Source organism: Euleptes europaea, chromosome 5, assembly GCF_029931775.1.
Source record: "Euleptes europaea isolate rEulEur1 chromosome 5, rEulEur1.hap1, whole genome shotgun sequence".
Taxonomy (NCBI): Eukaryota; Metazoa; Chordata; class Lepidosauria; order Squamata; family Sphaerodactylidae; genus Euleptes; species Euleptes europaea.
This window is the reverse complement of record NC_079316.1, coordinates 2,310,695-2,325,068: the sequence shown is the minus strand read 5'-3', so window position 1 is coordinate 2,325,068 and position 14,374 is coordinate 2,310,695. Positions and strand designations below refer to the sequence as shown.

Below are 14,374 nucleotides of genomic sequence, written 5' to 3'. Positions count from 1 at the left end.
GTAGAAGACAACGATAGAGATAACTCATATATTTGTAGAAATATGATGGCTTATACATGATGGCTTGTAACTTTTACCGTTATATATATATATATATATATATATATATATATATATATATATATATATATATATATATATATATATATATATATAAAGATAGCGAGATAACTCATGATCATACAGACTGGAATGCCAAGAAGAATCATGGAAAATGAAAAGAGGGGAATTCGATGGCTTGCCCTCTTCCTGGCTGTTCGTCCGCGTTTGCCCTTTAGCCTCAAAAAATGGCTTATTTTTGATCCAAGGCTTAATTCTAAGCAAATTTTCTGACTTTTTTTTAAATGAAAGAGTTGGGGGAGGAGGAGAGAGTCTTGCCTGTCTGACTTGAGGGTTGCCTTTCTTCCACCGCCCCTCCCCAGCCCAGAGCTCCCTGCCTTCCCCTCTCCCGAGATTGCGTTTCTATTTATTTAGCCATCTAACCGGATTAGCCAGGGGTCAGACCAATCCGTGCCAAGGCCTCATGTCAACTTACAGGAACGGCTGAAAAGAGCCACTGGTGTAACATAAGGACACATTCCTTCCCGTCCAGATTGGCATGCGCGCCGGGGGCAGCGTTGGAAGCGTAATATTGACTAATTATTTAACCATGAGTGACAGCTGCGAACATTGTGTTCCTTGCGCATGGCTTCTCGCGTTTACTGTGAGCCTAATTATGAAAGGGGTGGGGCGGAGGGGAATGCACTGTGCATTCCCGGGCCTCTAGAGGAAGTCGAGAACTGCCTTTGCGAAGTGTGCAGAGGTGGAGATTCTAGGAGGGCACCGTGGAGGTGGCTGCAACTTGTGAAATTACTGAGTGTCAGATGGCGCATCTGTGCATGGAGCCTTCATGTACTGAATGTCAAGTAGGGTTGCCAACCTCCAGGTGGTGGCTGTAGATATCATAGAATCATAGAATTTGAAGGTGTCGTAGAGGCCGTTTAGTCCAACCCCCTGCTCAATGCAGGATCAGCCTAGAGCATCCCTGAGAAGTGCTTGTCCAGCCTCTGCTTAAAGGCTGGCAGAGAGGGGGAGCTCACCACCTCCATAGGTAGCTGATTCCACTGTCGAACTACTCTTAGCCAGCCAGTATCTTTCCGCCCGCAATTTATAACCATAATTGTGAGTCCTATCCTCTGCTGCCATTTGGAACAGCTCCCTGCCCTCCTCTAAGTGGCAGCCCTTTACATCCTTCAAGAGAACAACCATGTCCTCCCTCAACCTCCTCTTCTTCAGACTGAACATACCCAACTCCCTCATCCTTTCCTCGTAGGGCTGGGTCTCCAGGCCCCTGATCCTCCTTATCGCTCTCCTCTACACGCTCAATTCTGTCCACATTCTTTTTGAAGTGAGCCCTCCAGAACTGCACACCTGACCAACGCAGCCTGACCAATGCGGTGTACAGCAGAACTATGACATTTTGTGAATTGGATGTTAAGCCTTTGTTGATCTCCTGCTATTACAACTGATCTCCAGCCGATAGAGATCAGTTCACCTGGAGAAAATGGCTACTTTGGCAATTAGATTCTATGGCATTGAAGTCCCTCCCCTCCCCAAATCCCACCCTCCTCAGGCTCCGCCCCAAAATCTCCAGGTATTTCACAACCTGTAGCTGCCAACCCTAGTGCCAAGAGGAGCAGAGGGCATATCCTGGGGCTGAGGGAGGGAGTGAGCAATGAAAAGGGGATCTGGAAGCTTGAATGTTTCACAGGAGTTGCAAGAAAATATACTGGGGATTTGGGAAACGATGCACAGAGACAGGCTCAGCCCCTGGCCCAGGAGTCGTGGGCTCAAAGTCCTGCCTCTGCCACAGACTTGCTCTGAGGCCTCCAGCAAGTCCCCATCTCTCAGCCTCTGTTCTCCCTTTGTAAAATTAGAGCCATTAGTGGACCACCTTGCAGGATCCTTATGAAGGCCAAGTTTGCAAATCGCTATGCAGGCCTGGAAGTTTCACAGCAGCAGCAATTCAGAACGAACAAGTAGGACGGGTATAATATGATTCACAGAGAGATGCACCTGCGAAGAAGGTAAACATGTGCATACGTGCACATGATTCTCACAAACATGAACATTTGCCACATACCCTGATGCTGCAGACCTCCAAATATGACTGCTAGGAGGCAACATGGGAAAAGCCTGGCCTGTATGCCTTGTTTGTTTGGCCCTCCAGGGCAAATGCTGGACTAGATGGACCACTTGTCTGGTCCAATAGCACACCTATTAGGTTCTTATATTTCGGTATGCCGGCATGTTTACTTTGCATTGCACATAATGGTGGAGGGGGTGTGAAAAAGCTCTTGGCTTGCAACCTCATGAGGCCTGTATGCTCACGAGCATACACCTACACATATCTACACATGTAGACAAGCTGGAACATGTCCAGAGGAGGGCAACAAAGATGGTGAGGGGTCTGGAGACCACGTCCTATGAGGAAAGGCTGAAAGAGCTGGGTATGTTTAGCCTGAAGAGGAGAAGACTGAGAGGTGATATGATAACCATCTTCAAGTATTTGAAGGGCTGTCATATAGAGGAGGGTGCCGAGTTGTTTTCTGTTACCCAGAAGGTTGGACCAGAACCAACAGGTTGAAATTAAATCAAAAGAGTTTCCGTCTAGACATTAGGAAGAATTTTCTAACAGTTAGAGCGGTTCCTCAGTGGAACAGGCTTCCTCGGGAGGTGGTGAGCTCTCCTTCCCTGGAGGTTTTTAAGAAGAGGTTAGATGGCCATCTGTCAGCAATGCTGATTCTGTGACCTTAAGCAGATGATGAGAGGGAGGGCATGTTGGCCATCTTCTGGGCATGGAGTAGGGGTCACTGGGGATGTGGGGGAGGTAGTAGTGAATTTCCAGCATTTTGCAGGGGGTTGGACTAGATGACCCAGGTGGTCTCTTCCAACTCTATGGTCTGACCTTCTGAGGCAACAGAAAACAACTCAGCACCATCCTCTCTATGACAGCCCTTCAAGGACTTGAAGATGGTTATCATATCCCCTCTCAGTCTTTTCCTCTCCAGGCTGAACATACCCAGCTCCTTCAACCTTTCCTCATAGGACTTGGACTCCAGACCCCTCACCATCTTTGTTGCCCTCCTCTGGCACGTTCCAGCTTGTCTACATCCTTCTTAAATTGCGGTGCCCAAAACTGAACCCAATACTCAACGTGCCTGCCACACCTCTCATGCCTTGGGCCAGTGAAAGCAGAGCATTGTTTTGGCTCTGGTTGGATTCAGTGAACAAGAGCTCCGAGAAAGGGGTCTAGATGCCTCCCCTGTCTAGTAGAGGACCGCCATCCCACCTGAGCCTGAAGTCTCACATCCAAATTGGGGGGGGGGCTTGCTGTCCAGGCCCCCGATTCCTGCTTTTCAAGAGCGGTGCGCAGAGAGCCAGCAAAAGAGAGAAGCTCCTGAGGTTTCCAAAGCAACCGGCGGCACCAGAGAGAGTTGGTGAGCATATCCCGCCTCATTAGCAGCCCAGCTGCGCTGGTTTCCCGGTCCCTCCCTGTGGCTGGTCTTCTGCTCTTTTGGGCGCATCATGCACAGAACACGCCCTGTGGCTGCATGGCAGCTGTGGGCTTTGACGTTTTGGCCGGCATGTTTGCACAGTGGAGTGGAATTTGCAAAGATGAACCCACGTGCCCTCCCAGCCAGGCACTGTAGCCAACCTTTTTATGGCAGTGGAAGGCTTGGTGGCAAAGGGTAGTGGATCATGTTTGTACTACAGTGGGGAGGTTTCATTTGGATTTCTGCTTCAGGCACCGAAACGTCTTGCACCTTCTCTGCTTCAGGCCCCGGCAAAGGAATTCCTCTCCTCCCGGTTTTACCTCTGATATTAAGTGCAGGATCTCCTGCCGTGGCCCAAAGCTCTGCCCTCTGGGAGTGGTAGGGTTGCCAACTCTGAGTTGGGAAATACCTGGTATAGTGGTTAAGAGTGGTAGACTCTAATCTGGAGAACTGGGTTTGATTCCCCACTCCTCCTCCACTTGAAACCTGCTGGGTGACCTTGAGCTAGTCACAGTTCTCTCTGAACTCTCTCAGCCTCACCTACCTCATAAGGAGCCTGTTGTAGGGAGGGGAAGGCGATTGTAAGCCAGTTTGAGACTCCTTAGAGAAAATCGGGGTATAAAAACCAACTCTTCTTCTTCTTCTGCTATAGCTCCCCTGGTTACAGCCATTCCGTATCTAATGGTTAATGGTCTCCATACCTTCAGAGCAATTTAATGCTCAGACCACCTGATTTGCATGTTCCATTTGTGCGGGCTTTTTCCCTCTTTAAAGAGATAAGCAATCTTCAAGAAATGCCCAGCTAGAAGCAAAATGGGATCAATCTATCCTTCATCTGCATAATGTGACTTCTTAGCACAGTTTGATACAGAATTGGGTGAAGGGATTGGAAACAATTTCTTCCTTGAGGTTTTGTTGCAGTTGTGGCATTCCGGTTCTTCGGCATTCTTGCTTAGGGGGAGGTTTTATCAATTACAATAAGAACCTTGTGCATTTGCACCAAAATTATGTTCGCCTTATTTTAAAAAGTTCCCAGGAAAGGTCATTCAAATGCATGTCTTCCAAGTAGAAGAAGAAGAGCTGGTTTTTATATGCCAACTTTCTCTACCACTTAAGGGAGACTCAAACCTGCTTACAATCACCTTCCCTTCCTCTCCCCACAACAGACACCTTGTGACATAGGTGGGGCTGAGAGAATTCAGAGAGAACTGTGACTAGCCCAAGGTCACCCAGATGGCTTCATGTGTAGGAGTGGAAACCAACCTGGTTCACCAAGTTAGCATCCACCGCTCATGTGGAGGAGTGGAGAATCAAACCCGTTTCTCCAGATCAGAGTCCACCGCTCCAAACCACCGCTCTTAACCACCGTTTCCTTTCAGAGCTGTACAATAATGGGAATCCTTACTGAAGCCTCTATAATCATGTCAAATGGATTAAAGCACTTTCCACCCACACTTTGAGTCTGGCATAATGGAACAGATATATAAGCAAGGGGAACAACTAGATTCAGGTCCAGTAGCACCTTAGAGACCATAAGATTTTGGGGGTATACGTTTTTGAGAGTCAAACATACAAAAGATGTCTAATGAAAGGAGGTTTGACTCTTGAAAGCTCATACCCCCCCCAAACGTGTTGGTCTCTAGGGTGCTACTGGAATCGAACCTCGTTCTGCTGCAGACCAACATGCTGTCCCTCTGAAACTATGAGCCCTTAGCTCAGTGGTCAAGCACCTGCTCTGCATGGCTAAAGTCCTGGGTTCAACTCCCAGGGTCTCCAGTGAAAACAAGGGTAGTTCTCTGGCCTGGAACGTCTGGGAACTCTGAAGGACCAACTGGCCAGTTGGACGTGGAGGTTCTTTTTAGTCACTGTGGCTAGTGGCATGGATAGGGTTCCCAACTTCCAGGTGGTAGATGGAGATCTCCTTCTATTACAATTGATCTCCAGGCAACACGAGATCAGTTCACCTGGAGAAAATGGCCGCTTTGGAAGGTGGACTCTACGGCATTATACTCCACTGAAGTCCCTTCCCTCCCCAAACCCCACCCTCCTCAGGCTGCACCCCCAAAGTCCCCAGGTATTTCCCAACTTTGAGCTGGCAGCCCTAAGCATGGCTGCCCTTTTCCATAACGCATAGTTAAATTGTGGAACTCCCTGCCCCAAGATGTGGTGAAGGCTGCCAACTTGGAAGGCTTTAAGAGGGGAGTGGACATGTTCATGGAGGAGAGGGCTAGCCATGGCTACTAGTAAAAATGGATACTAGTCATGATGCATACCTGTTCTCTCCAGGATCAGAGGAGCAGGCCTATTATATTGGGTGCTTTGGAACACAGGCAGGATGCTACTGCTGCAGTTGTCTTGCTTGTGGGCTTCCTAGAGGCACCTGGTTGGCCACTGTGTGAACAGACTGCTTGTCTAGATGGACCTTAGTCTGATCCAGGATGGTCTTTCTTATGTTCTTAACATCTTTATCTCTCTGTTCCTGTCTTGCTATTTGAGAGGACTAGAGCTGGTAACAGCAGTGGAAACAATATAAATGAAAACCAAACCCTGAATTAAAACGAATCTCCGATTTCCATCCTTTTTTACAAGCTGGACTGGGAAGCCCCATTGTGGGGAATCAAGGGGCCAGGAAGTAGATGCCTCCTCTCCTTTTTTTAATTTCAGGCTTTCTGTGGCGTCCTCTTTATTTCCATTCCAAACCTGGCCAGTAATGATCAGTCTCCATTTCGGCCACGGCTCGTTGAAGGAGATGTTTTGCCCAGCAGCCTGCCCTTCAGAGAAAGCCGCCGGAGCAAGCGATAAACACCTTGCAAAAAACGACATTTGAGCACCGGGCAGTAATGAACGCTCCCTCACACGGGCGGCACAATTTACGCTCGTTTTTCCTGCCCATTTGCAAGCGATATACCAGAGGTTCCTTTCTTGGAGAGGAAATAACTTCAATTATGTGTTCTCAACCAAAGAAACATGGAAATTATCTTCTTTTCAGAAGGTAGAATTAGCCCAATTTAGAACTGAAAAGCTGCCAAAAAACATCCCTTGCTGATATTTACTTTTTAATTTTTTTCTCCCGCTTCTTTGGATACATATCAAATGTACAGGATTATTTTTCAGCAATATGGCTCTGGGTATTGCTGTGCCCGAGACGGAAATCCCAAGTGGTTCTCTTCCCTGCTCCGTAATGCTCTCTGTTAACTTCCCCAAAGCAGGATACACATTCGCTCTCACCCCTACAGCCATTACCACGTACCGGCTTTCGCTCGGTCATTTTGCTCGCGGTGTGGTGCTTCCCGATGATACCCCTGTGAGGGGGATTTGGCTGGAACCCAGAGCCATGCGATTAGAGGCTGGGACGGAGCCCAACGGACAGCAGGGGGTGGCACGTGTTCAGAGCCATCCATGGAGGAAGAAAGGAATATGTACTTATGTGCTGTCAAGTTGCAACTGACTTATAGCGACTGCCACAAGGGGCTTTTCAAGGCAAGTGTGAAGCAGAAGTGGTTTGCCGTTGCCTTCCTCTACGGATCCTTCCTTGGTGGTCTCCCGTCCAAGTGCTGATCCTGCTTCGCTTCTGAGATCTGATGAGATTGGGCTGTACCGTACCAGAGGAGGGGCCCAGTGATAGAACATCTGCTTGGCAGGCAGAAGGTCCCAGGTTCAATCCCCGGCATCTCCAGTTAAAGGGACTAGGCAGGTAGGTGATGTTAAAGACCCCTGCCTGAGACCCTGGAGAGCCGCTGCCAGTCTGAGTAGATAATACTAACTTTGATGGACCCAGGGTCTGATTCAGTAGAAGGCAGCTTCATGAGTTCATTCCACATCCCACAGAAAGAATTTTTTTTTAAAGGAAAAGGTCCCCTGTGCAAGCACCGGGTCATTCCTGACCCATGGAGTGACGTCACATCCTGACATTTACTAGGCAGACTTTGTTTACAGGGTGGTTTGTCAGTGCCTTCCTCATTCATCTTCCCTTTACCCCCAGCAAGCTGGGTACTCATTTTACCGACCTCGGAAGGATGGAAGGCGGAGTCGACCTTGAGCCGGCAACCTGAAACCGACTTCCGTTGGGATCAAACTCAGGTTGTGAGCAGAGCTTGGACTGCAGTACTGCAGCTTACCACTCTGCGCCACAGGGCTCTTAGAAAGAAAGAGGGGTGTGCAAAATCAGCTCCTGAAATGTGACATTATCCCCTGGAATTCGCTTGGCATGGGACTTTCACTAGAGCTTGCGTAGCTTTCCAGTTAACCCAGCCACACAGAAACCACTGAAGCACCTCCATCGGAAAGAGCATAGCACACTCTCGCACCTTTCCCTGCCAGCAATCCAGGGGACAATCAGCAATAACGTTTGCAGACCGCCCCCGAGCCAAGTCCCGAACTCCACGCAGGGGAAAGAAGCCGGGGCCAAGAAGCTGTCAGGCATCTTAACATTTATCTCCTCCAATATACTTATGACAATGATTTCCTCTTTGGCCAGCATCCTCAGGAACGTCTTGGCAAGGTCTCAACACTCTGGTTAGCAAACTCAGGTGCTGTCGCTTGAGAAGGTGGCCCAGGGAATAAAGAGTCCAGAAGACTTGCATTCAAACCCTACCTACGCCACAAGCAATGGTGCTTCTCTCCCCACTCTCTGCTGTATGTATATGTTGAGTTAGATCCTGTGGATCTTTTTTGCTAGCAGTGGAAATTTGCTCCAGCCTGCAGAGCCTTCCTCAAAGAACAGTAGGTTTCTTCGGGCCCTGGCCTGGATGGACCAGGCTAGTCCAACCTTATCAGATCTCAGAAGCTAAACAGTATCAGGTCTGGCTAGTTCTTGGATGGGAGGCTCCAAGGAGATCGAGGGTCGCTACGCAGAGGCAGGCAATGGCAAACCAGCTCTGTTTCTCTTGCTTTGAAATCTCAGAAGCTAAGCAGGGTCGGCCCTGCTCAACACTTGGATGGGAGGCCACCAGGGAAGTCCAGTGTCGCTACGCAGAGGCAGGCAACGGGAACCCACCTCTGAACCCCTACGGGGTTGCCGTAAGTCAGCTGTGATTTGACCGCACTTTCCACCACCAGGTTCCTTAGCCCAGCACAAACCACCACTGCTGTTGGAATGGATCCATTCGATCAACCCTTTTATCTCCATCTGCTGTACATGGAAAAAACAAATGTTGACTTGCCCACACACTGCTGTGCTGGCCGTAGATGCCGCCCTTTGTAGCCTGAGACACCGTTCATAGTTAAATTGCCTGTAATATTATCTCTGGGTATGACACCTCAGTGGGATTTGGAATGGTATGGCATAGCCTGATCTCAGAAGCTCAAGCAGGGTCAGTACTTGGATGGAAGACTACCAAGGAAGGTGCTGCAAAGGAAGCCAATGGCAAACCACCTCTGCTTTTCACTTGCCCTGAAAGCCCCTTACTGGGATCTCCATAAATTGGTTGCGACTTGATGGCACATATATACATATGATCTCTCAGTGAAGAGAAACCCTGCAATTTTATTTAAAAACAAATTTTAAAAACCCCAGGAAGATGGTATGCAGACTAAGAGCAATTTGAATCTTTAGACTGTTCTGGAGTAAGGCTTGGGATATCTTCCATCTAAAACCTTTGAGACAAATCCCTTCCTTTGTTGTCAGCCCTAGACTGTGACATTTCTAGAAGCTCTCCTTCCCTGCTTTCTCCAGCTAGCTAACTCATAATCCATTTGAGCAAGTAAGGAAGAAAAAAAAGGACCTTCTATACAGTTTGTTCTGGCTTGAAGGTTCATAAATGGTTACCACAATGGGAAGAGATTTTACCCGGCTGGGATGGAGGTAGCTGCACTCAAATCAAGACCGGAAGATGCATTCTGCAACCAAAGGTCCTTGAACTCAGTGCCTTGAGATGGAAAATAAGAGGGCAGGAAGCAGAAGACGCTTGTCTGTTGACTAGGCAAAGACAGAAGGTTGGCATTCCTACCTGCCAAGTCAACAGGTATCATGCTGTCCATTACTTCTAGGGCAGATGTTGTACAGCCATGATTTCTCCTCTTGACACAGGCCTTGGGGCCTGAACCCACTTGGTTCATTGAGTTTACCACTCAAGCCCCACTTAGAGACCTTGAGGCTCCCGATTCACGTCCTAGTACAGTCATTAGACTCGTCGTACAGTGCATCTAAAGTATCCCAGAGAGATGCCTGACCACCCTTGAAGAAGGAAGACCAGGGCTTTCCAGCTAGATTCAAGTCCATGAGCTCTTTAGAGACCAAGAAGGCCTTTGGGGTATGATGAGCTCTTGAGACTCGGAGCTCCATTTGTCACATACTTTCCAGTTTAGATAAATGGGGGCTTTCTGTTTTAGGAAACAATGATGTTTCAGAAAAAAAGAAGACTAAAGGGTCATGGCAGAGGTTTATAAAATTATCCTTGGGGTGGAGAAAGTGAAGAGAGAACTTTTTCTCCCCCTCCCAAAATACTAGAACCCAGGGGCACCCAAGGAAGTTGATGGCTGATGAGTACAGGCCAGGGCAAATGAAAGAAACTACTTCTTTACTCAATGAATGCTTAAACTGTAGAATTCATTGCCAATGGCTTTAAAGGGGGGTTTAGATAGATTCATGGAGGCAGGAAACTATTAGCCATGGTGAGTAAAGGGAACTTCCATATCCAGAGGCAGTCAACCTCTGAAACAGAGTGCTAAAAGACAGCATCAGGGGAAGGCTTCGACCTCTGTGCCCTGTTGTTGGACCTCCAAGGAAAACCAGTCGGCCACTCTGTGCAACAGAATGCTGAAATAGACAGACCACCGGTCCGATCAAGCAGAGCTCTTCTTGTGTCCTTAAGACAATTTACCTTCAAGTGTAACCCAGATCTACACCACTGCAGTCAAACCCACTGTTTTTTTATATTTGTCTGGAACATGGAAGACCATTGGTCCATCTTTTCCCTCTCCTTGATACCTTTAAACACATGAACAAAGTCAATGCATTCCCCCCACCCTTAAATCAACCTTTCTGTGAAGCAAGACTGCAGCATTCTTTCAGCCTGACATTATGCAGGATGGTTCTGCCTCATCTCCTGCCGGTAAATTCCATGCTGGCCATAATTAGACGAGGAATAGAGAATAAAACTGCTGCTATCATACTGCCCTTGTACAAATCTATGGTGAGACCACACTTGGAATACTGTGTACAGTTCTGGTCACCACACCTAAAAAAGGATATTACAGAGCTTGAGAAGGTGCAGAAAAGAGCAACTGCCCCTATGAGGAGCGGTTGAAACACTTAAGGCTGTTTAGCCTGGAAAGAAGGCGGTTCAGGGAAGACATGATCGAAGTCTGTAAAATTATGCATGGTTTGGAGAGAGTGGACAGGGAGAAGCTTTTCTCCCTCTCAGCACTAGAATGCGGAGTCAACTGCTGAAGCTGGAGGGCGAGAGCTTCAAAACAGATAAAAGGAAGTATTTCTTCACACAACACATAGTTCAATTGTGGAACTCCCTGCCCAGGATGTGGTGATGGCTGCCAACTTGGAAGGCTTTAAATCAGGAGTGGACATGGAGGAGAGGGGCTACTAGTAAAAATGGATACTAGTCATGATGCATACCTATTCTCTCCAAGAGCATGCCTATTATATGAGGTGCTGTGGAGCACAGGCAGGAGGAGGATGCTGCACTCGTCTTGCTTGTGGGCTTCCTGGAGGCATCTGGTTGGCCACTGTGTGGACTTGATGGGCCTTGGTCTGATCCACCTGGGCCTTCCTTATGTTCTTATGTCATCATCTTCAGCACTTCCCCTCAGAATCCCTCCCGATTTGTCTTCACTCTTCCCCAGCTCCCAGGACTAAACACGGAGAGCACAGATGAGAGGAGCCATTTAATTATCTGAGGGGGGGGTTGTCCTGATCCCGAGGTGAGCGAAGACCACCTTGAAAGGGGCGTGGCCTCCAAAAGCCATTGAAGCCCTCTGGCCATCTACCCCCCCTTCCAGCACTGACAACTCAGCTCCATCAATCCAGCACTGCCGCCTTCCCCTCGGCGCATGTCTCTTCTGCCACAACAATATTTTGCCCAATTAGTGAGATAAGTTCATTAGCAGCTGTCCTCCCACACGGTGCCCCACCCTTGGTGCCAGAGGCAGATGAGCGGTCATGCTCAGAAGCATCTTGGAGCAGCAGGAAATGTTTTGGCACTGCACGCGGCTCTTGCTGAGATGTCACGTCTCTTTAGTTCTTCCAAATAGCCATGATAGAACGTGTTGTCAAATCACAGATGACTTATGACTAGGGTTGCCACCTCCGGGCTGGGAAATACCTTGAAATTTTGAGGGTAGAGCCTGAGGAGGATGGGGTTTGGGGAGGGGATTCAATGGCATAGAGTCCAATTGCCAAAGCGGCCATTTTCTCCAGGTGAACTGATCTCTATCGCTTGGAGATCAGTTGTAATGGTGGGAGATCTCCAGCCAACACCTATTGGCAACCCAATTTCCAAGTTCAACTTGGAGACATCATAAGTTGCCTGTTCTTCTCTTCTCCAGAGCGGACAGGCGGGCCCCAATCCTCCTTTATTCAGACCAGAGGATGAGCTGGAGCACCTGACCAAGAAGATGCTGTATGATATGGAGAACCCCCCTTCAGATGACTACTTCGGTAAGTGCAATGTTACTGTGTGACCTGTTATGTCCTCTGGTGGCAGAGAGTTCCACAGGCAGCTTGTGCACTGTGGAAAGGGAAAGGGGCTGGAAATCTTCTAATAGTTATAAAGCATTCTTCTAATGGACTCTGGGTTCGTATCCGTTGGTACAGTTTCGGTCTGGTTTTCTGAATTAGAGGATCCCGGATGGATTCATTCCACCTCCTGTTTCCAGCAGTGGGCAGACAGATGCCTCGGGATGGCATGAAAGGCAAGCTCCCTCCCCTGTTGTATCTCCCCAGCACCTAGAATGCAGGGGTACACTGCTTCTGAACATGGAGGTTCTGTTTTAACTTTTATTCCTGATTCTCCCCTTTCAAAGCCATCAAAGCCAGAGACAGTTGCTTCCAGCCACAGCAAATTCTGGAAATTAACTGCGGTTTGACGGAAACAATAATACAGTATCTCCCTGTGCCCAAAGGGACACTGTTTCCCTGAATTAAAACGGCAGGCAAAATCCAATCTCACTGTACCAAACACTGAAGTGTGCTTTTAATTGAATAATTAATTAGTTAATTTAGCCAAGTATGAATATAAAAACATTTTGCCTTCTGCACACATTTCGCATGCAAAGCAGCCCTAGCTGCAAACTGCCGGTCCTCGCCATGACATTCTACCCTCTTGTCAGGAAAGTAGTGTGCTCAGAAGACCAGGGACTCATACAGAGATGCTGTGGGCACATAATTAAGCTCATCACATGTGAGTTACTCATTCAGTCACCCTGAAGCAGTGAAGGAAGAATACCCAAGGCCTAAACTCTTGAGAAAGTTACTACCTTGCTGTAGACATAGCTTATCTAGATTTCAGTAAGGCTTTTGATAAGGTTCCCTATAATATTCTTGTTGACAAATTGGGAAAATGTGGTTTAGATCCTGTTACTGTTAGGTGGATCTGTAACTGGTTGACAGATCGCACCCAAAGAGTGCTTGTTAATGGTTCCTCATCCACTTGGAGAGGATTGACTAGTGGAGTGCCTCAGGGATCTGTCCTGGGCCCTGTGCTGTTCAATAACTTTATAAATGATTTGGATGAAGGAATAGAGGGGATGCTTATTAAATTTGCAGATGATAATAAATTGGAAGGGGTAGCAAATACGGTAGAAGACACAGCCAGGATACAGGATGATCTTGACAGGCTGGAGAATTGGGCTAAAACCAATAAAATGCATTTCAACAGAGATAAATGTAGTTCTGCATTTAAGTAGGAAAAATCAAAGGCATAATTATAGGCTGGGGGAGACTTGCCTGAGCAGTAGTGTGTGTGAAAAGGATCTTGGGGTCTTAGTAGACCAAACACTGAACATGAGTGGGCAGTGTGATATGGTAGCTAAAAAGGCAAATGCAGTCTTGGGCTGCATCAACAGAAGTATAGTGTCCAGATCACACGAAGTGATGGTATCGCTTTACTCCGCTCTGGAGTAAAGACCTCACCTAGAGTACTGTGTTCAGTTTTGGGCACCGCAATTCAAGAAGGATGTAGACAAGCTGGAACTTGTCCAGAGGAGGGCAACGAGGATGGTGAGGGGTCTGGAGACCAAGTCCTATGAGGAAAGGTTGAAGGAGCTGGGTATGTTTAGCCTGAAGAGAAGACTGAGAGGGGATATGATAACCATCTTCAAGTACTTGAAGGGCTGTCACATAGAGGATGGTGCCGAGTTGTTTTCTGTTGCCCCAGAAGGTCGGACCAGAACCAATGGGTTGAAATTAAATCACAAGAGTTTCCATCTAGACATTTGTGAATTTCCTGCATTGTGTAGGGGGTTGGACTAAATGACCCTGGTGGTCCCTTACAACTCTCTGATTCTATGATTCTATGACATGTGTTTGGGGGCTTCTTTTGCAGTTTTCACACGAGCCTGAGCACAGAGAAATAAATCAGAGTCGTGCCTCTGCTACCGTTTCATTCTGTGCAGGACGGTGGACCACACAACCCACCAATTCATGCAATCAGCCAGGAAGCAGAGAGGAAATGGGCAGAGGACATTGACTCAGATTTGCATTAAACATTTGCTGCCAGGGGGAATTCAGCGCCACGGTAATCGTAGCAGGGCAGATAGCCGCACGCTAATCATATCATTAGGTCAAATTGAGAAAGCCGCATCGCCGCATATTAAAAGACGGTTGAGAGCAGATAGGTTTTGAACAGAGGGATCTAATTAACCTTGCTGGGAAGCTTTGAGGC

The 14,374-nt window shown here is 47.8% G+C and overlaps 1 protein-coding gene across 1 annotated transcript in view; it reads left to right on the top strand.

Moving 5' to 3' along the window:
• LPP (LIM domain containing preferred translocation partner in lipoma) overlaps positions 1-14,374 on the top strand; it is a 242,359-nt gene that overhangs the window by 177,544 nt on the left and 50,441 nt on the right. The window contains exon 6 of the mRNA XM_056849722.1: positions 12,039-12,150. Coding sequence (XP_056705700.1) covers positions 12,039-12,150 — 112 coding nt within the window. The remainder of the gene's footprint in view (positions 1-12,038; positions 12,151-14,374) is intronic.